This window comes from Penicillium argentinense, assembly GCF_028826775.1.
Source record: "Penicillium argentinense strain IBT 30761 chromosome Unknown utg000005l_segment0_segment0, whole genome shotgun sequence".
NCBI lineage: Eukaryota > Fungi > Ascomycota > Eurotiomycetes > Eurotiales > Aspergillaceae > Penicillium > Penicillium argentinense.
The window spans coordinates 1,814,176-1,836,456 of NW_026622664.1; the positions used below are offsets into that span (position 1 = coordinate 1,814,176).

The following is a 22,281-nucleotide window of genomic DNA, read 5'->3' on the forward strand; positions in this document are numbered from 1 at the left end:
GGACTGAGGCAAGAGGACTCGGTTCTAGGTGCTCAAGTGGAGAGTATATTATCGCATTTCAGACAATCCTGAAACTAAGCAAAGTCGGCGGTGTAAGAGAAGCCGCGGAACTCTTCCTGCATGGCCTGGGAGAGCACTAGAGGAGAGAAAAGAAAAGTTAGCTGCAGGCACGGAATCAAGGATAGAGCCAAGGAGCTGCTTACCGGATTGAACAGGGGTCAAGACGGGAGTCACGCTGGTGAACTCCTGGTCGAAATTGCTGGTATCCGTAGGGCTGCTGATGGTAGGGATGAAGGGTGGTGGAACGCGCTTGTAATAGATATCATCCCAGTTGATGTTGCGGAAGAATGCGTGCGACATCACTTCTTGGGCATCAGTAGGACCGGAGCCCAGTCGGAGTTCAGGCTCTCGGGTCAGGAGCTTCTGCAGGATGGAGACAGAGTCGCGAGGCATGTGGATAGGATAAAGAGGCTCATCCGCAAGGATAGCATCATAAATTTCGTCCTCATCTTCACCACGGAACGGAGACTGCTGCAAAAGCATCTGGTAAATGAGAACACCAAATGCCCACCAATCGACGGCCCGGCCATACTTCTTGTCCAGAAGAATCTAGGAAACAACAGTTAGTGTGTGGTCCCTTTGAATTCAATGAATACAGGGAAAGCTATGCTTACCTCCGGTGCCATGAACTCGGGTGTACCACAGAAGGTGCTAGTAGTACAACCGTACCACATATTCTCTTTGCAAAGACCGTAATCCGCGATCTTAATGTGACCATCCAAAGTCAGCAAGATGTTGTCAAGTTTCAGATCACGATAGATGACTCCGTTCTCGTGGAAGTACTTCAGAGCCAAGCAGACCTCGGCAGCGTAGAACCTAGTAATTTCGGGTTAGTCCATACACCGTAGTTGCAAACGATGCTTGGCAACCGGTGAAACTTACTGTGCCCTTTTCAAACCGAACTGACCACGCTGAATGTGCAGCATAAGATCACCGCCACTGATATACTCCATAACGAAATATACTCGAGTCTCGGTTTGGAAACAGGCGTGCAGGTTCAACAGGAACGGATGACGTTCCTTGTTGGCAATTAAGAAGACACGCTTTTCAGACTTGGTACTTTCGACTTCATCGTTTTCAATGATGAACTCCTTCTTCAGAACCTTAATGGCATACAGCTTCCGGGTACTCTTTGTCTCAGCAAGCATGACCTTTCCGAAGTTACCCTTCCCAAGAACAGCAAGGAAGTTAAAATGATCGAGTCCAATGCGAGACTTCGGTTGTGGGGGGGCAATATCATCCACTGGGGCCATTGGTTGAGGAACAGGCTGCATGGATTGCACGGGAGGTTGCATGGCCTGCTGCTGGGGCGGGGGCATGGCATAAGGCGCAGGCTTATGCATTGCTTGCGCCGGAGGTGGCTGCTGGAAGCTGGCGTAGACAGACGGATCGTAGTGAGCATGAGGAGGTTGTTGTTGTTGAGGAGGCTGCACAGGAGGACGGCTCATTTCAGCTGGATCACGGAGATTAGTATAGGGCTTCATATTACAAAACGGTATAGCAAAGGATGCATACTTGGGGTTTGTTGAGGGCTACGGAGGCCCGTTGCGGCAGCTGCAGCCGCCTGGGCAGCGGATCCAGATGTGGGCGATTTCGGCGGCAGGGGTTGACGCTGAGCATTCTGTGCAGCAGCTGTTGGTGACTGTGGAGTCATATAGGAGTTAGTCGCAGCGCTTACCGCTTCGGCTGAGGCCTTTCGGGGTATTGCCCCATACGGGCCCTCAGCGGGTTTTTGGGGATAAGATAGAGCGGCGTTGTCTTGAGGGGGTTGCGGCGGACCGCCTGGTCGAAGGGTACGACCGCTGAGACCGGAACTGACAGAAGTAGACTTGTTGTGATTCTTGGCACGAATAAGGGTCTCCAGGATCTGGTTCGCCGCTTCCATCGACATGCCACAGAAGTCAGGGACGAGATGTGTGCAATGCGCGTGGCACGTAAGACCGCACTCTATGATCGAGGTTAGTTTCGTCTAAATGTGAAGTTGGAGAAAAGAAAAGCTGCATACCGGTGCATCGTTTGGCGTTCTTGCGTCCGAAGGGAAGAAGATAACCGCAGTGGCAGCACCAGTTGGCAGAGAGATTGGAGAAGCCTTCCCAGCGGTGCGGGATACGGTGGTTGATCTTTTCCTCGTCGGGGTCGGTTTCGTAGTTGGCCTTGCTGATACATTTGGTGACAACCTTATTGTAACATTTCTTGTGGCAAGTATATTTGCAGTCGGCGCACTGCATGCCCGCGGCATACTTCAAGAATTCCCCACACAGCGCACAGCGCATGATGTTGTAGAATTGCTGACTGACAAACTTGTGACCCTGCTTTTCGTGAACCTCTTCCTTCTTTTGGCGGACGGCACCTTGACGGTTGAGACCAATGTCGAAGGGGCGACGGTCCTTCAATTGCTTGGCTATACGGCGTTAGCAAAGCACTCGAGATGCTATGGAACACAGACGACAGACTATACTTACCAAAGCTCATTGAAAGTTGGATGCGGCCAAAGGGCTCCAGAGCAAACCATGAGTCAATCATCACTGACGGAGGGGCATTGGGGTTCTCCGGTGGCATTCCGCCCTGTGCAGCAGACATGCCCCCAAAGCTGCCAGCTCCTCCGCCATGGGAAGAACCCATCGGCGAGCCTGGGTGATCGGATCGGGGAGTAGAATCACCGCCCATCCGGTCCGCAGAAACCCACCCAGAATTGTTCAGTTCGGACTCAATCTTCTTGCGACGCATCTCCTCCGCAATGTCCGAGATACGCACCCACAGCATACCGATGGGCGTGGGGCGATCGCCGGACTTATCGTACACCGTCAGCTCGATTTCGTTCGCTTTGTCAATGTCGATCGAGAATGCCTCATCCAACCATTTGTCGGTCCGACTGGGCTTCGTCCGCGCCTTGATCGTATCCTCCACCTTGACGACGACATAGGTCTCGGGTCCACGGGAGAACCTGGAGCTGGCGGCATGGTCCACGTCCTTCACCGCATGGATTCGCATGGTAAGAAGACCAGTCAACGGCTTGCGCATGTTAGGGCTGCTAAGACTCTCATCTATAATCATGGTTAGTCGCAAGGAAGGGCCAGGTCAATCGCCATGTCTGTAGTTTTCACGTACCATCAGCGGCATCGGACGACTCGATATCGACGTGAAGATCCTCGTATCGCTTCAAGGCCTGCTTGAGCAACTGGATTTTCTGGTTGCTCTCAACCCGTCGGCTTTCGGCATCCGCGCGGCTCTTCCGGTCACCCTCGTCCTGGTAAAGCCGGACCATCTTCTCAATACCCGCTTTGTATTGCTTCTCCACGCTCAGCTTGAATTCGAGCTGGGACAGCATGAGCTGAATCTTCGGACCGAGGTACGCGGTATCATATTTAATGAGATCTGCAAAAATCGATCTCGTTAACACTCATGGTCTGAAATTCGTCGACTGACGGGACTCTCCCGGGGGAAGGGGAGGGGGGAATTGTTAGAGTGAGCGACATACCGAGCTTGGTGTAATTAGGGCGCGCCTTGGGGATCGGAGCGTAGGGCCGGGGGTCAGGGAAAGGAGCGCCCGAGGGCATCGAGCCCGAACCGCCCTGAGGATAGCCACCAGTGCTGTCTTCACCTCCAAGATACCCAGCATAGTCCTTTGGGGGCGGCGGGGGCCCCGCGCCCGGCTGGCCTCGCTGGCCGGGGGAACCACCATCTTCCTGCTCGATCCGACGGATCTGTAGCTCTCGCATCTTCTCCTCGAGGTAGGCGATATTCTTGCGGCCATCGCGGATGTTAGCGTCGACCCTCTGTTGCACGAGGGGATTGTCGGTTGACTGCCGCATGTTGCTAGCGGCGGCGATGAGGGCCTTCTCCCGCTCGATCTTGCGGTAGACCGAGGCAATAAGCTCGTCGCCGTCCATGATGGGCAGGTCCGAAGCAGTTGGAGGGGGATCAAAACTGGGTGGCTGCGCCGGACCGTTGGGGGAGGAGTTGTAGGTGGGAGAAGGTTTCGCGGGGCTCTTGTTGACAAGGGGGGTAGACGGTAAGGATAATGCCACTTCGGAAAATGTCCCATGGAAGAGCCAGCGCCGCCCGCACGAAAGATCGTCCCGATAAGGGCCAGGGCAAAAATAATACGTCGTTGAGCAGATCCTTGATGACAGAAACTACGAGAGCTACAGTACCATTGGACTCGGCCCAAACGTTTTTAGGCGCGAATCCCATACAGTGTGGCGAAAACCGTGACATCTACACGTGAGACCGCCTGTTGACCCAACGTGGGAGGCCCTCCTCCGAGACAGTCAACCCTACGACTCCCGTCACGGAAGGCATTGGACCGTTATACTCTTCCGAGGCAGCCTAGTCGGCTTCGCACCGTCAGCCCCATGCTGGACCCAGCAATTCCGGCTGTGAAAGGGAACCTCCCCCATCCCTCGGATTTGGAAGTCGATGACCACCAGCCGAGGGTCTCGGAACCGTGATTGGCAGAGATCGGGCCCAACATGTCTCAGCATGGCGGCGATGCCGTCCGTCGTACAAGAGTACGAAGGGGATACGGAACGGCGATGTCTGCGTTTCGTCACTGCACGCTGATCGCCTCAGGCGTGCGACCGTTTGGTCTCCATAGGGGAGGGGATGGGCCCTCGACTCGGTTACATCTGACGCATTCTTAGCCTGCACATTGGCCTTTTCCACCTGTCTCGACATCATTCGTTTCTGTGGTCGATTGTAAAACTTTGAAATGGCCAGATACTCAATCATGGAATCATCCATTCACCAACTTGCGTAGGGCCAGGTGTAGTAGCTTGTCTGCTGGGGTTTGACGCCGTACATACTCTAGTGTGATTATGAACCTACCGGATTTCCTGATCGATGATCATACAGTGTATACAATTGTAACCACTAGGTATCGCAGTCTAGTGAATCTAAATGCATCATAAATGTTCCTTTTCCTCGATGTCTTTGCGAAGGGTAAGTTAACTGATTATACACTTGTATGCTTTATTGATTGGACTTGGAGCATGCTACTAGCGAGAAAGGGGTATATGCTTCATTGTAAGGGTGGTATCGTCTCAAAGGCTAGTCAGAACGTGGAATATAGACTTAATTTCTAAAGACTTGCTATTCGTGGGCCAAAACTTAAGTCCAGGAACAGGTTCTTGATGTCTCGGGATCTGATCATATCGAATACCGCACAGCAACATCTGATCTGAGCTCGAGGGAAAAAAAAGCCCTTACTCAGATCTCTTCGATATCTTCGGCAACAACAGCCAGCTTGTGGCCATGACCCCGTACAGGCCAATACAAATTGGATGCAGCACCATTGTACCCACATTCTGCGCGAGGATGCCGGTGAAGAAGGGCGAGACCGCTCCACCACTGCTTCCAAGGGCGCTGATGAAGCTGAGGCTAGAGATGTGCATGCTTCGCGGCAGCAGCCTCGTAAAAACGATCGTGGCGCATGGATAGACAGCGCCCAGCATGAGACCGAGAACGGCGACCGTCACGGCTTCTCCGATCACATTGGGGATGAGCCAGGTCATCAGCTGGAAAGCCACCGAGCCGGCCACCATTACGACCACGGCGGTCTTTTCGCCGAGCTTCGCGGCGGGATGAGTGAGCAGGAACCGTCCGACGGTAATTCCAGCCCAGAAACCAGCGCTGACATATCCGACCCTTGAGGGATCCCCATGGCGGTAGCTGATCAGAAAAGAAACCACCCACCCAGACGTAGAGACCTCAGCACCCTGGTAAGCGAAGATAAACAGGGCACCAAGCAACGTGGTCCGATTCTTTATTGACTTTTTGAGAATTTGGGCCCGAGTCAACGGTTCTCCAGTAGTGCTGGTAGGACGAGATGTTGTTTGATGGAGAGATGGCTGCGGTTCTGCTGGAGTATCTTTCTCGTAATTGAGGAATGCCCAAGCAGAATAACCGAGGTTGAAGAGGCAGAAAGCCAACGTGATGGAGTAGAAGATTGACCACCGGATCCCACCAGATACCATGGCAGTTGCAAAAAGCGGCGCAACGGTGCCACCGATGCCATAAGACCCATGCATACAGCCCAGGGCTGTGGTTGCGTTGCCTAAGTTGGCACAGTACACGTTGTTCAGGGCTAAGCTGAGCGCCATGCCGAACCCCAGGAAGAAGAAGCAGGTCACAACTACCGGGAAGGGTGGCTGGCAGATGATGACCACATAGCTGACTGCTAAAAAGACCATTGCGAGCACATAGCTCTTCGAACGGCCCAGCTTGTGCTCGATGGTGTGCGTAAGCGGTGCTGCAGAGATGAAGCCGAGCGCATTGGTCACGAAAATCAGCGAGACAACAGCATATCCGATACCATAGTGTTTTTCGATATAGGGGATCAAAGCTCCAGGGGCACTGTCATTCATTCCATTGCCAAAGTTGATGAAGCAAGCGCTTAACACTCGCCATTTGGTCTTCCATGAGGGGTTGGCACGATCCGGGACCCATTCTGTGGCTTCCTCTTCGACGCCTGGGGTCTGTGGGCTATTTTCCAATATGCTTGAAGTGTGCATGCGGGTCGATGGGCCCATTGATGGCTGTGTTGCTGGTTCAACAGTCACTCGAGCTGAGCTCTTGTGTGGCTGCAGCTCATTGAGTTCATAATCCGACGAGGGCTGCGTGACGCCTTGCTTATCCTTCCGCACTGCAGGCGGGGGGCTGGAGATATGCGAGGAGCTCTCAATCTCCCAAAAGAGCGCCTAGACCGGATGTTGCCATCCTGAAGCCAAACGAACGAGAAGAAAATCGCTAGAGAATGATACCGGCCAGCAAGAGTCCTGGGGCTTCATGGGTGTGGTTCGAACATGGGAAAGTGCGAAAAGTCAGATCCCCTCAAAGAAAGAAAGTGTGGTCAAGTGAGCTTCTGCATGAATTATCAACCCACCCGGCTTTTGCAATCCAAGAGTCGGGAATTAACTCCATTTGGCGGGGCCCCGACTGCCAGCGCAGGGTGGTGGAGGGCGGGCTGTTCCCACTCCAGGTTGGACTGGCAGCGGTGGGGTCGAGCACGTTTGTCATCGCGCGGAAACTGCCCCGCCGATAAGCATTTCCCGCCCTGGAAAATTCTCCCACTCGCTACAGCTTCAACTCTAGTGCTTTGAACTGAGCCTATTCGAATCGCAATGGCACCGCCTCGTCGAAAGGTCCTGGCTACGGCCGAGGAAACTATGACCCCGCCCGACGAGCTCGCCGACACCCACCACATTGTGCGGGCCATCAAGGCCACCGGCAACAACATCTACCAGATCGAATTCCCAGACAAGTCCCAGATGCTGGCTGAGCTGCCGGCGAGATTTCGGTCAACGTTTTGGATCAAACGCGGATCCTATCTCTTGGTCGACACGAAGACGCAGGAGGAGCGAGACAACAAAATCGGCGGGGAAATTATCAATATTGTGCGGGATGAGAAGGCCTGGCGGAAGGCTCCTTTCTGGTATGGACCGCTCTCTGCTTTGTGCAAACCTACAATTGATCGAACTAATGGGGTTTTTTTTTCTTATGTAGGCCGAAGGAGTTTGTCAAACAACCAGTGGTGACCGCCAACTCGGATTCCGAGGACGAGGAGGAATCGCGCGTGGGCAAGATGCCCTCTTCCGACGAGTCCGATGCGTGAAATGAATGTTGCGATATGATTACCGATTGAGGGCATTTTATACTATTGAGAACGCCCGTATGTCCTATCATCGACGTTTCGGCGCCCGTTGTCCACCTCCCCGAGCCCACTGATGAATACGCCAAACACTTGCAAAGTGAGGGACACAACCACGGCCGCCGAACTGATGTTGGTGCTGGGATAAACATTCCACGCCCATTCTTGCACCGCCCAGATGACATAGATGAGGATTGGGTGGAAGTTGGCTTGCCAAAGAAGGTATGGGGTGGCCCATGCCAAATAAGCGAAGAATTGGTAGTGCAAGGATCTGGCGCACAACATGCCAATGGCCAAGGAGCTTAGCATAGCCTGCATGATGAAGGTTTTGGAGAGGATGATGCGAGGTTTCCATCCGCGGAGAAGACGCTGGGCAAAGTTGAAAACGTTCATATTGGACGGCTTGGACCAAACGGTTGAGAAGATGCCTAGGAGCGAGACGTGCAAAGCAAGTAGGCCCAACGAAAATTCTTTAGACAAGAATGTCTCCTCGCCGACGAACCTCCAGTTGACCGTCCACTTAAACATGAATTTCCGGGTAAGCTCAAAAGACCGAGTGAGATAGCCAATGGCATCTTTGCGAGTGAAAGGCTTTGCGAGCAACATCTGTAAACGTTCAGTCAGCTCTTGTCCTGTCGTAATTGCCTTAAGTGACTGCTAGCTGCACGTACCTGAGGCTGAAATGCTACAATGGCTTGAGCTAAGCCACCGGTCAGGCCCGAGTCATACACAGTAATGACAGCAATCGCCGGCACAAGCAGAACCAGAGTCATCTTGACGGAAACCCCGAGACTCCATACCATGACACCTGCTAGAGGCTTCCGTTTCATCCACAGATAGATCGCAGCCCACATAAAGAAAGCCGCGATACCATCATTGAACATGCGCAGCATGTAAATGCTATGAAGTCGCTTAGACAGGGCGAGGAGAGGAAACAAATACGGCGGGGCTAGAACCTGTCTGTAACAGGCAACGACAATAGCCAGAGTCGCTAGGTATATGCCGGCAAAGATAATCTGGCCCAGCAGAATATCGCGCCCTTGATCGGTGAGGTGGTAAAGGAGGGTGTATACGTAGACGTGGCCGGCGGGGTAGACGAGGGGCCCGGTCGAGCCTTGAATCGAGGGATAATTGCGCTCGCCATCGATAAACAGCTTAACTTGTTGCATGTAGGTCGTCCAATCGATCTCTGTGTCTGCAGTAATGAATGCGATTAGCTTCGACTAGTCCGTTACGCGACGGGATATACGCGCTCACAGGAGATCTTCCAGACAACGAGCGCACAGAGCGCTGCGTCTCCTAGGATCAGCAAAGGTCCAATCCATTGCGTATGTCGCGGCTGGGTTAACACGTTGTATATGAAGCGCGTCCAGGGGCCCATGGCGAGGCGAGTGGTTGCTGAAGGACACTTCCAGCTGGCCAGACAGGATCCGCTCTAGCGCGGAGCATTTGGTTGCCAGCGGCCCGGTGCAGTCGGCTCGAGTATCCCGCCAGACACCAACAATGCGACGTATAAGGTGGTATATCGATGATCAAGTCAAGTTTAAGTACATTGAAGGTGCAGTCGGATCCAAGTGAGTATTTTCTCCCAAAAATCTGCCAAAATCCTGGGAAGTGCTACCACACTGTATGTATGGGACAATGGTGCAAACCAAACAAACCAGTAGATCATGGGACCAGCCAAGCCACTGGCAGGATAGTAAGTCTCAAGGTGGTACCCCTAATTTGCATTGTAATATGATCTCTAGCTCCACTATGTTGTGTCTAAACAGTCTGTTTCCCGCTATATGAATTCACATGGGTAGTTCTAATCTTCTCGCCGAGACTCCTTGTCGGAAAAGAATGTCCAACTCCTCATAAGTGCGGCCTTTCATTTCGGGTAATCTGAAGTAGGCCTAGGCAAACGAGAGGAAACAAATACCCTCGTAAAGGAAGAGTGTTTTCCTTTCCATCTTGCTGCATCAGGGTTGGGCATGTAGGGCGTGGCAACACCAAAGATGATGAACCAGAAATAGAAACCGCAACGTCCGATAGCAATGGTCTTGGCACGCAGTCGAGTCGACCCGACTTCACTGACAAGGCAGAATGAAAGAGGGCCGGGCGAACCATCATATATAAAGACCCAAATAACGAGAAGCATGGACTGGGCCCACATTGACGGGTTGTTGGATGTTGGTGCGAGAGCCGCGAACCCGGTGGTGAGCATCACGATGCGCCATCAAGGCCAGACCGCATAGGAAAATACTGCGTCTACCAAAGCGAGACATAAGAAACCACGCTGCAAGCGTACCAAGGACGCCGAGAACATAGTACCCGGGACTGATGTTGAAGGCGTTTAAGCGTTTGAGCTCGAAACCCCTGCTTGTTGAAGAAGTAGGTATTGTACTGATTCATAGAGATTCCAGCAAATACCTGGATGGACTAAGCGCAGACAGCAATCTCTGTCCTGCGCCTGTCCACAATCACAAAATAATCCAGATAAGAGCTCTCCTCTGCCTCGCTTTTTTCGTCAATCGTCCCCATCATCATCGCGATTGTCTTGTTGGTGTCGGTTCCCACCGACAATCGTTCAATGACAACTTTGCCTCGTCAATTGCCCTTGCGAAGAAGCCACCAGGGTAATTCGGGATAAAATATCATTGCAACAAGGGAACAGGCTAGACCCAGTGAAGGCCAGATCGTATACAATACGCCCACCGCCCTTCCATCCCTTGCACACCTCGAAATATACCGGCAGATATTAATTGAACGATCGCCCAAGTCAACTCGATAAAGGTCGACAGATATCCCCGGAGGAATACTGGACAGTCTTCTGATGCGTATGTTGGTGCCATTGTATTGAAGATACCTCATGGAATACCACAAATGATCTGACCAACCAGTATCAGAACGTTTGTTTGACCAAAATCAAGGATGGAGTTGAGTCCTGTCATAGTGATGTATGCGGGCATCATTGAATTTTTCATTCCGATGAGTTCCGAGATTTATTTGTTGAGCAGTATACCAGATAACATCAATGTAGCCACCGTTACCAAAGGAAGTTTGCCAGGAGGCCGTGATCTGGTAGCCACCTTTGGAACTCCAAACAGCTTTTGAAATGCCGTCATAGCAGATAACTGCCTGATCACAGCCACATCATAGCCTTCCATTATACAAGCAAAAATATAAGGAACAGACCACCCAACTGCCTTCGGTTAGGTCTTCAATGCTTCCAACAAAGTGAGGTTATGCTCAGTCGCATCTCGGGTATCATTGAACAACTGTTTGTTCGAAGGTATACCGCCGGGATCTTTCTGCCCTGGCCTGCATTTTCCAGGTGCCTCGTATCGGATTTCTGGTCTTCTCTCATTGGTTCGGAAGCCTCTTTCATGATTGCAAAGAAGGGCACAAGACAAGAAAAAAATATTGAGCAGAAAGAAGATAGGTTCTGGGATTTTGTGAAGAGTACTAATCCTCTATATATAAACTATTGACTCGTTCCTATTTTCCCAGAAACGCGGGGTAGGCTTTTTGCACATTTGAACTGCCGTTAGACTGACTGACTTTGCCTATCCTTGCGAGCAAAATTAGCTCTGGCGGCCCTAAAATCACCTTTCAGGTAATATGAGTATCTTCGAGCTTTGGTGCCTCTAAGGAACCAGTCTCATTTAATCCCGAATATCTTACCCATTTTGTCATCTCCGATTACTGGAACAAAATGGTCGCTTTTTACTCGAATAGTCCCATTGCTAATTTTAGATGGGCTTGACATTCCAGGAATAGAATATTTCTGTGGAGAGGATTACTATTAGTTCTTTTCTAAGCTGTATTCGTGAGGGATATTTTCCAATGAAGACCCCCTGGTCTTCTCCCTCACTTGACACAATACCATACCGTATCATAATGACGTGATAGTTGAGTCTGCCTCGGACATTGCTACTGTGATATAGTGATCACATATACTATATGATGCGCGGCAGCTTCCTTTTGGATAAACATACGCGGAACATCTACCTAGAAATAGTTTCCCGCTCCAGCACCGAAACCTGGGCTATCAATATACCCTATACTTCGGAGTTTCAAACTTTCATTCAACCCTGAGGTAAGGATAGGAAAGGTCAGAAGAATTGATGCCACAATACCCCAATAACAACATAATCGATAATCTGTGCTCTAGCGGATACATACTTTATGTGAGGCCTAAATGACGTTTCTAATAGCATGATTCATAAGTTATGAAACAAAATATATGGTTTAACATTGATGGAGTGTTTTCTTTTGTTTTGTCTGTACACGACTGATCATTCAAGAGCTTATTCAATGAGTGACCTTGATATTGCTGGGATAGTGCAGATCATGTTGGTTTCGAACTTCGTCCATGACATCCATAACAATAGTAGACTCATCCAAGACTTCATAACGACCTGCTTTCCGCCCTTCTGTCGGAGCCAAAGTCTCCTCGTCTGCCTCCCAGAACATTCCATAGCCCTCACTTTCGGGGTATGTATTGTCCAGGTACCCATTGTGCCTGTTACTTCCAGGACCCGGACCAGGCTGTGACCAATGCTTGTCCTTCGATAGTCCCATCAGAAAGAACGAACTTATCCGCGTCTGTCGATAGATCGGAGACCACACCTGCAATTCTCCCTTAGTACTCTGGCTGCGAACGGCTGGTCCACTGGCCCTTTTGTTGTCGATATCGCTGGGGATGCGGAAGCTAGTAGTTGCTATGCCGACTAAATTCCCTCCGGAATGACCATCGCGAGGAAACGTCAGAATGATGTTTGCTGCCTCATCAACGCCTGTCGGTCTATACTTCTGTATACTGGAGACAACCCGAGGTGGTTTGCGCGTCTCTGTTGATTGAGTCGTGTACAAGCTCCAGAAAATCCTAGTCAAGCTATAGATTCCCATGTCAAGCAAAGAACCACCAACTCAATCAGGGTTGAACATTCGGTGATCCAAACTGAAGATCTCGGGGTTGACGGCCAGAGAGTTGTCGGCTTGAGCCCTCATGGCAGTGCCGAGTCTTCCCGATGCAATGGCGTCTCTGGTATAGACCGACAGCGGAAATACTGTGTCCAAAGAGCTTCCATCAAGAACAGGCTTCTTTCTCGCGCATACGGACCAATTCCCTGGCTTGCATCGCGTTGACAGTGAAGGCTTTCACACAAAGTACATTTTTTCCAAGTTATAGACACAGCTTGATATTCTGGTAACGAGGGGGATGAGGCATCGAGACGTAGATAACATCAACGTTTCGTCCTTGCCCAGATCTTCTTGAGAGCCATATGCCTTGGCCCCCAAAGCACCCACGCTGGTCAGAAAGTCTCGCGCTCTCGAAGCACAGAAGAGCTCGCAGCAGCCGCAACTACATGCTTAATTGAATGAAAATCACGGATTGCAGGATCGACTAAAAGATCTTTGGTGAATGTTTGGGCAACGCCATCAGTTGCTAGGTGAAAAAGAAACTCAGTTTACGCATTTCCAACAGGACAGTATGTTGCACTTACCCAAGATGCCCCATCGAATGGGTTTTGGAGTCATTGCGACGAGAATTTGACAGCGATTTGATATCAGTGGAGTAGAAAAAATTCATGTAATGCAAGTGTGTCAGAGACGCAGAATGCTCCCAGTTCCTAGAATATAATGGTGGCTGTCTGAATCGCGGTAATTGCCTCTTTCAGAATTTTTCCCCATTTGGATGTCAGTCCTGATCAGGCAATTCCCCGACGACTAAATGCGGAAGGAGAGGAAAGCACATTCAGACCACCGCAATTTTCTCTGGCTAAATCATCAAGCGGAGTACTGAATGGAGTCAAAAGTGTGAATATCGCCATCAGTAGTACTTGTGATCGGAGGTCGAGATAAATAAATTCCCGCGTACAACTTCAACAGCACCACCGGCAAATCTGATCCATGATCCCAGGTGGCAGTTCTCTGTCTATTTCCAGTAAGCAAAAGGCGAGTTAATTTCTTAAGGTGATATAGGGCCTGGTGAAGACCTGCTACTACTAGAGAATAGTAATGCTCGAAAGCTCCGAGTCCACATGACCTGCAAATAAGGCCCTTTGGGTTTAGTACTCGGATTTCCCTTCTAGGAGAAATAACTCCGCTGGTTGTTGCCAAAGACCGCAAGGAGATGATTTTGCTATGTACCATGGCTTTCTTTACTCACCAATCTTTTGTTAGCAGCCAATCTGGCCCCGCACCCGTTTCTTGCTTGACCTATAAATACGGCAACCTCGGCGCCTTACTTTACTGAATCATCCCATGAGCAATCGAACACGTGACGACAACGACAACATCATGAATTAGGTATGATTATTCTTGAAATTTACGCCTCTCCAAACCTGCTGAAGTAACAAATGCAAGCTCAACCCCAAAGAAAACACAGCCGTCATTACCGGGGGTGCACGTTGTCTGGGATTCGCCTTCGCCGAGCACTTGCCGAAGCCGGAGTAAACATCGCTTATTTGGATGCCGGTACGCCTCAAGCGGGCTCACTCGAGACTTTGGCTGCGAAATACTCCGTGAAGGTTGATGCACACAAGGTCGATATCTCTTCCAGGGAGAAAGTCAATTAGGTCGTCGGGAACATTGAAAAGGAGTTTGGCAGTGTGAATGTGAAATAAGCTATGGATCATGCCTACTCACGTGCAACACCCTACTAAATCTTCATACCAGCATCAACGCGGCTGGTGTTGTTACCGATGAGTCAATATTCGGATAAGAATCTCAGTTCCACCTTCAACTTCAACGTAAGTGGTCCTTGCTAGATTTTTTTGGCTTGATCTAATTTAATTTTCATCCAATATAGTTCGTGGGTTCTTTCCTGGTTGTTCAAGCCAAGCGAGGCTCCTAATTTGGTTCCATCATCTTCGTTGCCTCCGTTGCGACACACATCAGCACAGTGGTCCGGCAAATCAGCTTCGACGCCGCATCTAAAGCAGCCATTAGAGGTATTGTGAAGCCTCTGCACTGGAACTAGCGCAATATGGCATTCGGGTCAACTCTCTCTCGCCTGGCTCTACACGGACCAACGCGATGAAACAGTGGAGCAGACCTTCCCAGATCTTCTGAAGTAGTTCAAGCAGGAATCGATGTTTGGTCGTGTGGGTGAGCCAGACAAGCTGAAGCCGGCTATTCTATACCTTGCCACGAGCACCTGGACTATTTGATAAGATCTATTGGTGAGCGTTGGTTAGATAGAATTGATGCAAAATCTATTGACCACTAGTAGTATGACGCACTTTACGCGTGGAAACAACTTTATTAGAACTTTAAAGTATTGATTCCAGGTATTTTCGCTTTTATACAGTATATGCAGAGCGAGCACGTATACAAGTGCCACTGTCGCAGTAATGTCTATTCCAATGTCCGGGTGGCCAGCATACCCAACCAAACCCCCACACATCTAATCCGTGGTATCATTAAACAACTGAGATAAAAAAGAGAATATGCAGCAAAGGCGAAGTATATGCCAAAAAGAGGATGTCGTATGCGCGGCATCATTGACGTCCCTCAGCCGGTCCCGTCATCTGGTCTTGCGAGACTCCGTGGGCATTGCGGAACCCCAGCAGCTCGCCGAGGATGCCCTTTGGTTTCGGGATAGGACACTCGTGGTTGGCCTGTGTCAATTTCTGGGCTTCCGCTTCCATCTGGAAGAACGTGGATACTTCTTCGTCCACGGGGCCGGGTGGTGTTGGATGGCCGGGTCGAGCGGTTTCGGCGTCCAGTTCAATGTCTTTTCTCCTTCTCCGACGGATACGCGGTACTTGTTGCCCATCGGCTGCGATCATCATCTCTGAGTCGGCGAGTGTGCGTCGGGGAGCCGGACAGGGGAAGACGTGTGGCATGCCGACCACCAGCAGGGATGCGAGGAGAGTGCCGGCGAAGAGGCCAGTCGTAGACCGCGAACGCGGATGAAGATGCGGCGGCATTCTGTATAACAGGAGGAGAGGAGGAGATGAAAAGAAACGGTGCGAATTGACGGCGAGAGTGCGGAGTCGACTACTTCGACGTTTTTTGGGGATCAGGCCATCGGACGGGTCAGGACAAGCGCATAGAACGAGTCAGGCGGGACAGACGGTATAAAAAACGCGCGAGAGGTCAATTGGGCAGTTCCCACGAGCCCGCAGTCGTTGGCACGGTCAGGGGAGGTCGTGGTGAGCGATTCTGGGGTGGTGGACTATTGCGAGGGCCAAGTTGCGAGACGACAACTGCAGCGAAGGCTCTGGTGCCATCTAATCTTATCGGCGGCCGCGTGATTGGCGCAGAGTCGGATCTGGCAGCCTCCAACCGCCCTCGCGTACTCTCCAACTGCTCTGCTCTGCTCTTTTCTGGCGATGGCGGCGCAACGATGAGCTTGGATTTTCCTCGGGAAGGAAACTGACTGGTCATCGCTACTTTCTTCTGAGAGGCGTTCGACTCGGACCTCTCCTACCTACCTTTCCGCCTCCACCTGATTCCCCTCCTAATCCACCTCCCGACTCTCACCCACCATGAGTAGTGACCTTGACCGGTATCGCGATTGTCCTCCCGATGACTCCGTCGTCCCTTGCTGACTATTTTTCTTTCTAGGGCGATCGAGCAGCTGCGGGCCTGCCGCCTGATCCCCGAATCCCAAGTTCGCGAACTCTGCTACAAGGCGCGCGAGCTCTTGATTGAAGAGGGCAATGTCGTGTCCGTGGATGCGCCGGTCACCATCTGCGGTGATATCCATGGCCAATTTCACGATCTGATGGAGCTGTTCCGCGTTGGCGGCGACGTTCCGGACACTAACTACCTCTTCATGGGCGACTTCGTTGATCGCGGTTTCTATTCACTCGAATCTTTCCTCCTCCTCTTATGCCTCAAAGTCCGGTATCCCGATCGCATCACTCTCATCCGTGGCAACCATGAGTCGCGACAAATCACGACCGTGTACGGGTTCTACGATGAATGTATTCGCAAATATGGTAGCGCCAATGTTTGGCGCTACTGCTGCGAAGTCTTCGATTATCTGGCCTTGGGCGCGATCGTGCTAGGCGCCAGCTCGGAGCTGGAACCCACATCTTCACCCGCAAATGATACAACGCAATCTACTATGCCTATCGAAGACAGCGAGTTGGAGACAGAGGTGCTCAATTCGCGAGGCGAAGTCACGATGAGTACCTACCGTCAGCGACAGCGCGCGTCTTCCAATAATTCCACAGACTCCCGAAACATTTCACCACCACGAGATATTGGGGCCGCTCCAGGCCAAGCTGGTGCGCCTGCACGCTCTGGCGCACCGGGCACAGGGGCTGGCGGAGACAGCAATGGCAGCGCGCCGACCAGCCGAACAGGCGCTGTTCTCTGTGTCCACGGTGGACTGTCGCCGCTCATTGACTCTGTCGACAAAATTCGACTCATCGATCGCAAACAAGAAGTTCCTCACGAAGGAGCCATGTGCGATTTACTCTGGTCCGACCCAGACGAAATTGAAGGCTGGGGCCTAAGCCCACGAGGCGCCGGTTTCCTCTTCGGTGGTGATATCGTGAAGCAATTCAACCATCTGAATGGCCTCTCGCTGGTCGCACGTGCCCATCAGCTTGTTATGGAGGGCTACAAGGAGATGTTTGACGGTGGAATTGTGACCGTCTGGTCTGCTCCGAACTACTGCTACCGATGCGGCAATGTAGCTGCTATTTTAGAGCTAGGTGAGGATGCTAGCAATGGTGGCACCGTCGCCCGCAGTAATGGAGACTACGGGCGTAGCAATGGAGTTTTGGACATGGGTTCGAATGTCGTCAGCCCGGGCCGGAGATACCGTGTGTTCGAGGCCGCTGCCCAGGACACAAGGGGCATGCCCGCAAAGAAGCCAGTCGCCGATTATTTCCTGGTGAGTATACAATTCTTTTGGTCTATCGGAACATTCACACTAATGACCGCAAGTGATACCATACATTGCATACATTTGCCTATCATCTCTCGACTCTACGGACTTTCATCTCGGAAACTTTTTGGGTTGACTGGGCATTTTGTCACTTAATGATCAATCTTGACGAAAATTCTCATTCTTAGAGTTCTATTCCAAGGCCTTCTCTTTTCCTGTGTAAATCTGAGACGCCACAATGTGCTCATCCCAGAAATTCCAAACGGCATTTGCTCCGCGACTGTAAAACAGTATCCGACTCTAGTAAAAAGTAAAAAGTGAAACGCAGGCCCTTCCCAAATTGTGGTATCATGAGATAATAAAGTAGAAAATCAACCTTGACACACTTATGAGTATGTACAGCGGTTATATCCAGAGTCGATTGTCAAAGAAGATCACCAAAGATACAGGGCACTCAGCCAAGATGTCATGGCCACTGGCATTCGTATTTGACGTGGCCATTCTCTTGCGGCCGACCGGCGTGGGGCATCCCCACTGGAACCTGCGGCTGATCCTCGGAGCCAGTGCCAACAGAAGGACTAGGATGTGATGACATTGCCATGAGCCCGGCATGGTTGTTATTATACTGAAGATGAGGGGGTGGGTTTGAGATATCGGGACTCCATGGCCCGCCCCAACTTTCCACGCCCATTCCCATTGCGGCAGCATTACGAGTCCACCAGTCTTGACTCTCTTCAACCAGATTTTCAGGACCTCCAAATCCGGACATTGGAGAAGGGTTTGATGCCGGTGTGGTAGTTTGGGTAGCTAATCGAGAACTAGACGCATCATACCAAGCATTTGATGGGGGTGAAGAAGCCGATGGACCCGATGTTGAAAGGCCAGGAGGAATTTGATAGCCAACCTGTGTTAGTGGTCGTAGGTAAGTTGGCTCCGGAGGCGGAAATTCGGGTTGCTGGGCTTGAGGTCCAAAGATTCGGCGCGCTGTTCGCATTCCCGGGGCTGATGCGGTTATTGTGCTTGTCGGAGGGTGTTGAGCACCCATAGATGTCCCCATAATAGTCGCTGGGTTTGCAGCCACAGGTTCGGTGCGTTGTACCGGGGGAGCGCTTCCCCCACCACCAGCAGGTGAGAATCGGCCTGGGCTGTTGACAGACGGATGTATGCTGCTATAAGCCGTGGCTGGGGACTCGTCTGACATAGAAGTAGAAGGCGATGTAGCTTGATCCCATAGACCCCATGAACCCCATTTTGAATGAGTACGCTCAAAAACAGAGCTTGCCTCGACGGGGAGCTGAACCTGCCACTTGCTAGCTGAGATTTCGAGGATATGTATTGTGCGACGAGCACAAAGCCACCCTTCGGCCATCTCTTCGAGGTTCCTCAGACCGTGGACAACGTCTCTTTGGGCATTTTTTTCGGGGAGGTTGAGGAGATGGACAGTACAGGCAGTATGAGCAATGTAGACGACAATGTTGCAAATCTGCCTCAGGCCGTATGTGCGCTTATACATCCGCAGAAGCTTAGAAATAGACGATGCTGACTGGGTGCAGATTTTCCGTGGGGAAACGTGTGAAGGAAGGGGTGTGTTGGTTTTAGTATACTTCAAGAATGGTCGATAGAGGTGGATGAGGAGTAATTGGTTGAGCATATGCATGACCATGACTTGAGGCAGCTGACCTTCCTTCGGCTCAAGTTCTTGCGGTAACTGTTTCTTCCAAGCTTCGAGTCGGGTATGCACATCGCTCAATTTCTTCAGTTCTGACTGTTTTGGCTGCGACTTCTCCGAATCTGATGGGTGGTAGAAAAACGCAAGAAGATCCCCGCTGATTTGGCAAAGTCTTGAGATTTGGAGTGCGACGGCTCTGGTCCGAGATGGTTGGCTGTGGTCGTGGCCAGCACCGGAATCGGTATACGGTGCCCAAACTTCTATTTCTTCTCTCGGGAAGACTTCGAATTTGGAAACACTTGTATTAGATGAGGTAAACTGCGGTTGTCGTCCAAGGTAATTTGACCAGCATCTGTCATATGTTAGGTATTATCTGAAGACAGCGAGTGACCTGAGCTCGTAGGGACTGACTTATCTATGAGGAAGCAGCCCCAAAACGTGATTCGTCGGGCATCTCTTTCCTCTTCGGTCAAATTATGTGCTCCAAGAGTCGTCGCATCGACATTCAATCCAAGATCGAATGCCATGCGAAAACTCAGTCCGCTGTAAACCCATCCTTTGCCCTCGCGACCACAGCCAGCTTCGCGCACAGACATGAGAGCGAAAGCTTGAACTGTACATAGCTTTGCGTTCTCGTGCTCGTCGTTTTCAAGTACCATTCGTTTGGCTTCTTTGAAGAAGTGATCGCCTGCAGTTATGGAATTATGTGGGTCCGAAAAGGCTCCTGGCCACGAGCTGAAGTGACAGCCAAGAGACAGCATGGCATTCACCAGCAGTGGAGAGCAGTAGGGACTGGAAACGCCACGAACATAATCTCGATAAAACATGTCTTTGGCCAGAATGGTGAAAAATGGGTAATGCCATGTAAAGTACATGGTTAAAAGGTGACTGATCAGCGAGTCATCTTCTGTCACCTGTGTCCATCGGCGCATAGGTTGAATATCATGGGCGGGAGGAAGGGCTGAGCCTCCTGGTATCGAGTTGGTCTCGTGTAGTTCCGAGCCGGGTGGGAGAAATATGAGATTGGACGTGCCGCCAATGAATTTACGTGAGCCGTCCAATAGAAGCTCACTCATTCTACCTGACAGCTCGGATTCGAATTGGTCAACTGCTGCTATGTTTCCGGCAGCTGATTCTTCCGCGGCCTTTAATACCTGTGCCGATTGTCCTTTCTCTTGCGAAAGAACCGATTGGGCAACATCTTCCAGGTCATCACAAGACCGGATTTGACGTACAAGTTCGAATGCATCATCCTCCTCATAGTTCAGCAATGCTTGTATCAGGGTCTGTAGTGTCGTATGTTTGGTTCGTAAGGTATCAGCATCTTTTTTATACACACCCTTGCGGCGATGGTCGGAATTAGGGTCATAGACACCTAGCATCAAGTCAGTATAAACACCAATTTATAAAACAGAAAGGTCCACAGACATGGTGTATGGTAGACTGAAGAACACGCAGCGCAGCTTGGCAGGTTTCCATCGCACTGAAGATCAAGGATTAGTGACGCTACTCGGACGATACTTCGATGAACGTTCTGGGAAGACTGAACGGACCTTGGATTTCCGCCTGCGACATGCGATGCAGGCCGTGCTGACACAGCGCCTTTTAGAAGCACCGCGCTCTGCAGACATGATCTCGAACCCTGCGGTAGGTGGGGGCTTCGGAATTCGAGAGAGGGATATTTTCTCCGCGGAATGTCATCCCGTACATTAACGTCGTGGCCGCCCGTCAATGGTCCAGCTTCGAATAACCTGGATACGGCGGCTGTCCATCTTTCAAACGTGTCAAAGGGCGCAGCAGCTGTCGACTGACCTCGACAGGATGGGAGGCGAGGCACGCGATGGTGGTTACGAGCTATGGAGGGTGTGTCAGTCCACGAAGCGAAGCATTGGCCGGTCAACCCTGAGAGCCTCGCAGGTCGGCCGCACCAGGAAGCAGAGAGCCAGGTCTTACGCCGAGAGTCGATTCTGATCCACTCCTTCCGAACCTCTTATCCCCGATGTCGCCAGCACCGCATGCGGTTTTCAATGGACCTGTTGAACCCGGGGGATGACCCACACTGGAGGCGGGGATCAGGGAGACGCAGTCACCAAGGCGAAGTCGACGAGGCCGTACTTTAGTATATGACAGCGGTGATTGGGTACGACTGCAAGTCAAGAAGGGGTTATCGCCGGCCTCTGGATGGCTGATGCACCGCATCGGAAGTGGGTTGCCCAGCACGCGCGGGCCTGCGACAGCGATGTAAAGTCAGCTTACTCATCACGATAAGCTACCATTGTGGAATGTCATGTGATGTAGAGGTCACATGACTTAATCCAATGAAACCGTCCGAACCTTAGTATGGATTCTTCCAAGCTTAGAGTAAGCAATCAACGAGAACGTTCGTCAAAGTGGGAAAAAAAAAAGGAAACTCAAAACCGCAAGATCCAGCTCCAACCACACCGACAGTGACTTGTACTAGCAGCCTGAGTCTCTGGGCTCTCTTGACCGCTATCCTTCCTAATCGGAAATACAAAAAAAAAATCAGTAAAAAAGCAATTATGTAGGACTCCATAGGAAGGCCCATCGGTATCTTACGGGCATCCACAATCAAAACAACTGAGAGGGAAAAAAAGTCAAGGGGTTGGGTAGACATCAAATGTATACACCGCTGGCTCTCGCTTATGGTAGGGCAGATCCACCGGCCACGTCGGTCGTCTCTTCGCCTCACCTTTTCCGACTCCTGGAACCACCCGTCTCCCGACTGGACTGTTCGATCGAAGCCGGGGGGTCCCGACGGTGCATTTGTAAACACTGAGTTGTTTCGACATAGTTAGTCATCGTTTCCTTTGTGTTTTTCATTTCTTTTTTTTTTGGATACATAAATGAAACAGTCCATCCATCGGAAATTAGAGGGGCTAGGTAGGCTAATTTGCTTTTCTTTTTGTCCATCAATCGATCTTGGGTGCGAACGGCGTTGCTGGTGTTGCCTCTATCTGCAGGCACCACACTAAACCCAACCTTAAACGGCCGAGTCCGGCACACCCGGAGGGATACCAGCGAGACTTTCAGTGTGTGTTTAGGGTC

At 51.1% G+C, this 22,281-nt stretch overlaps 8 protein-coding genes across 8 annotated transcripts; 2 read left to right on the forward strand and 6 right to left on the reverse strand.

Moving 5' to 3' along the window:
• Positions 1-1,540: 1,540 nt before the first annotated feature.
• Positions 1,541-3,950, reverse strand: pkcA (protein kinase c; the record flags this gene model as incomplete). Its single annotated transcript, XM_056617957.1, has 5 exons — positions 1,541-2,007; positions 2,066-2,461; positions 2,523-3,104; positions 3,169-3,435; positions 3,539-3,950. 5 exons carry the CDS (start codon positions 3,948-3,950, stop codon positions 1,541-1,543), a joined length of 2,124 nt encoding a protein of 707 aa, XP_056474116.1.
• Positions 3,951-5,264: 1,314 nt separating this feature from the next.
• Positions 5,265-6,848, reverse strand: N7532_005464 (putative MFS efflux transporter; the record flags this gene model as incomplete). Its single annotated transcript, XM_056617958.1, has 2 exons — positions 5,265-6,758; positions 6,822-6,848. The coding sequence occupies 2 exons, from the start codon at positions 6,846-6,848 to the stop codon at positions 5,265-5,267; spliced, it is 1,521 nt and encodes a 506-aa protein (XP_056474117.1).
• A 333-nt stretch (positions 6,849-7,181) lies between these two features.
• N7532_005465 (putative eukaryotic translation initiation factor eIF1a-like protein) lies at positions 7,182-7,672 on the forward strand (the record flags this gene model as incomplete). Its single annotated transcript, XM_056617959.1, has 2 exons — positions 7,182-7,492; positions 7,564-7,672. The coding sequence occupies 2 exons, from the start codon at positions 7,182-7,184 to the stop codon at positions 7,670-7,672; spliced, it is 420 nt and encodes a 139-aa protein (XP_056474118.1).
• Positions 7,673-7,714: 42 nt separating this feature from the next.
• On the reverse strand, positions 7,715-9,089 carry alg3 (dolichyl-P-Man:Man(5)GlcNAc(2)-PP-dolichol alpha-1,3-mannosyltransferase; the record flags this gene model as incomplete). Its single annotated transcript, XM_056617960.1, has 3 exons — positions 7,715-8,314; positions 8,380-8,903; positions 8,966-9,089. 3 exons carry the CDS (start codon positions 9,087-9,089, stop codon positions 7,715-7,717), a joined length of 1,248 nt encoding a protein of 415 aa, XP_056474119.1.
• Positions 9,090-12,004: 2,915 nt separating this feature from the next.
• N7532_005467 (dimeric dihydrodiol dehydrogenase) lies at positions 12,005-12,601 on the reverse strand (the record flags this gene model as incomplete). Its single annotated transcript, XM_056617961.1, has 1 exon — positions 12,005-12,601. One exon carries the CDS (start codon positions 12,599-12,601, stop codon positions 12,005-12,007), a length of 597 nt encoding a protein of 198 aa, XP_056474120.1.
• A 2,597-nt stretch (positions 12,602-15,198) lies between these two features.
• N7532_005468 (uncharacterized protein) lies at positions 15,199-15,630 on the reverse strand (the record flags this gene model as incomplete). Its single annotated transcript, XM_056617962.1, has 1 exon — positions 15,199-15,630. The coding sequence occupies one exon, from the start codon at positions 15,628-15,630 to the stop codon at positions 15,199-15,201; it is 432 nt and encodes a 143-aa protein (XP_056474121.1).
• Positions 15,631-16,191: 561 nt separating this feature from the next.
• N7532_005469 (serine/threonine-protein phosphatase) lies at positions 16,192-17,769 on the forward strand (the record flags this gene model as incomplete). The annotated part of the gene is made up of 3 exons (XM_056617963.1): positions 16,192-16,211; positions 16,271-17,552; positions 17,737-17,769. 3 exons carry the CDS (start codon positions 16,192-16,194, stop codon positions 17,767-17,769), a joined length of 1,335 nt encoding a protein of 444 aa, XP_056474122.1.
• Positions 17,770-18,012: 243 nt separating this feature from the next.
• Positions 18,013-20,846, reverse strand: N7532_005470 (putative C6 transcription factor (NirA); the record flags this gene model as incomplete). The annotated part of the gene is made up of 4 exons (XM_056617964.1): positions 18,013-19,567; positions 19,627-20,590; positions 20,644-20,698; positions 20,769-20,846. 4 exons carry the CDS (start codon positions 20,844-20,846, stop codon positions 18,013-18,015), a joined length of 2,652 nt encoding a protein of 883 aa, XP_056474123.1.
• Between the last annotated feature and the right edge of the window lie 1,435 nt (positions 20,847-22,281).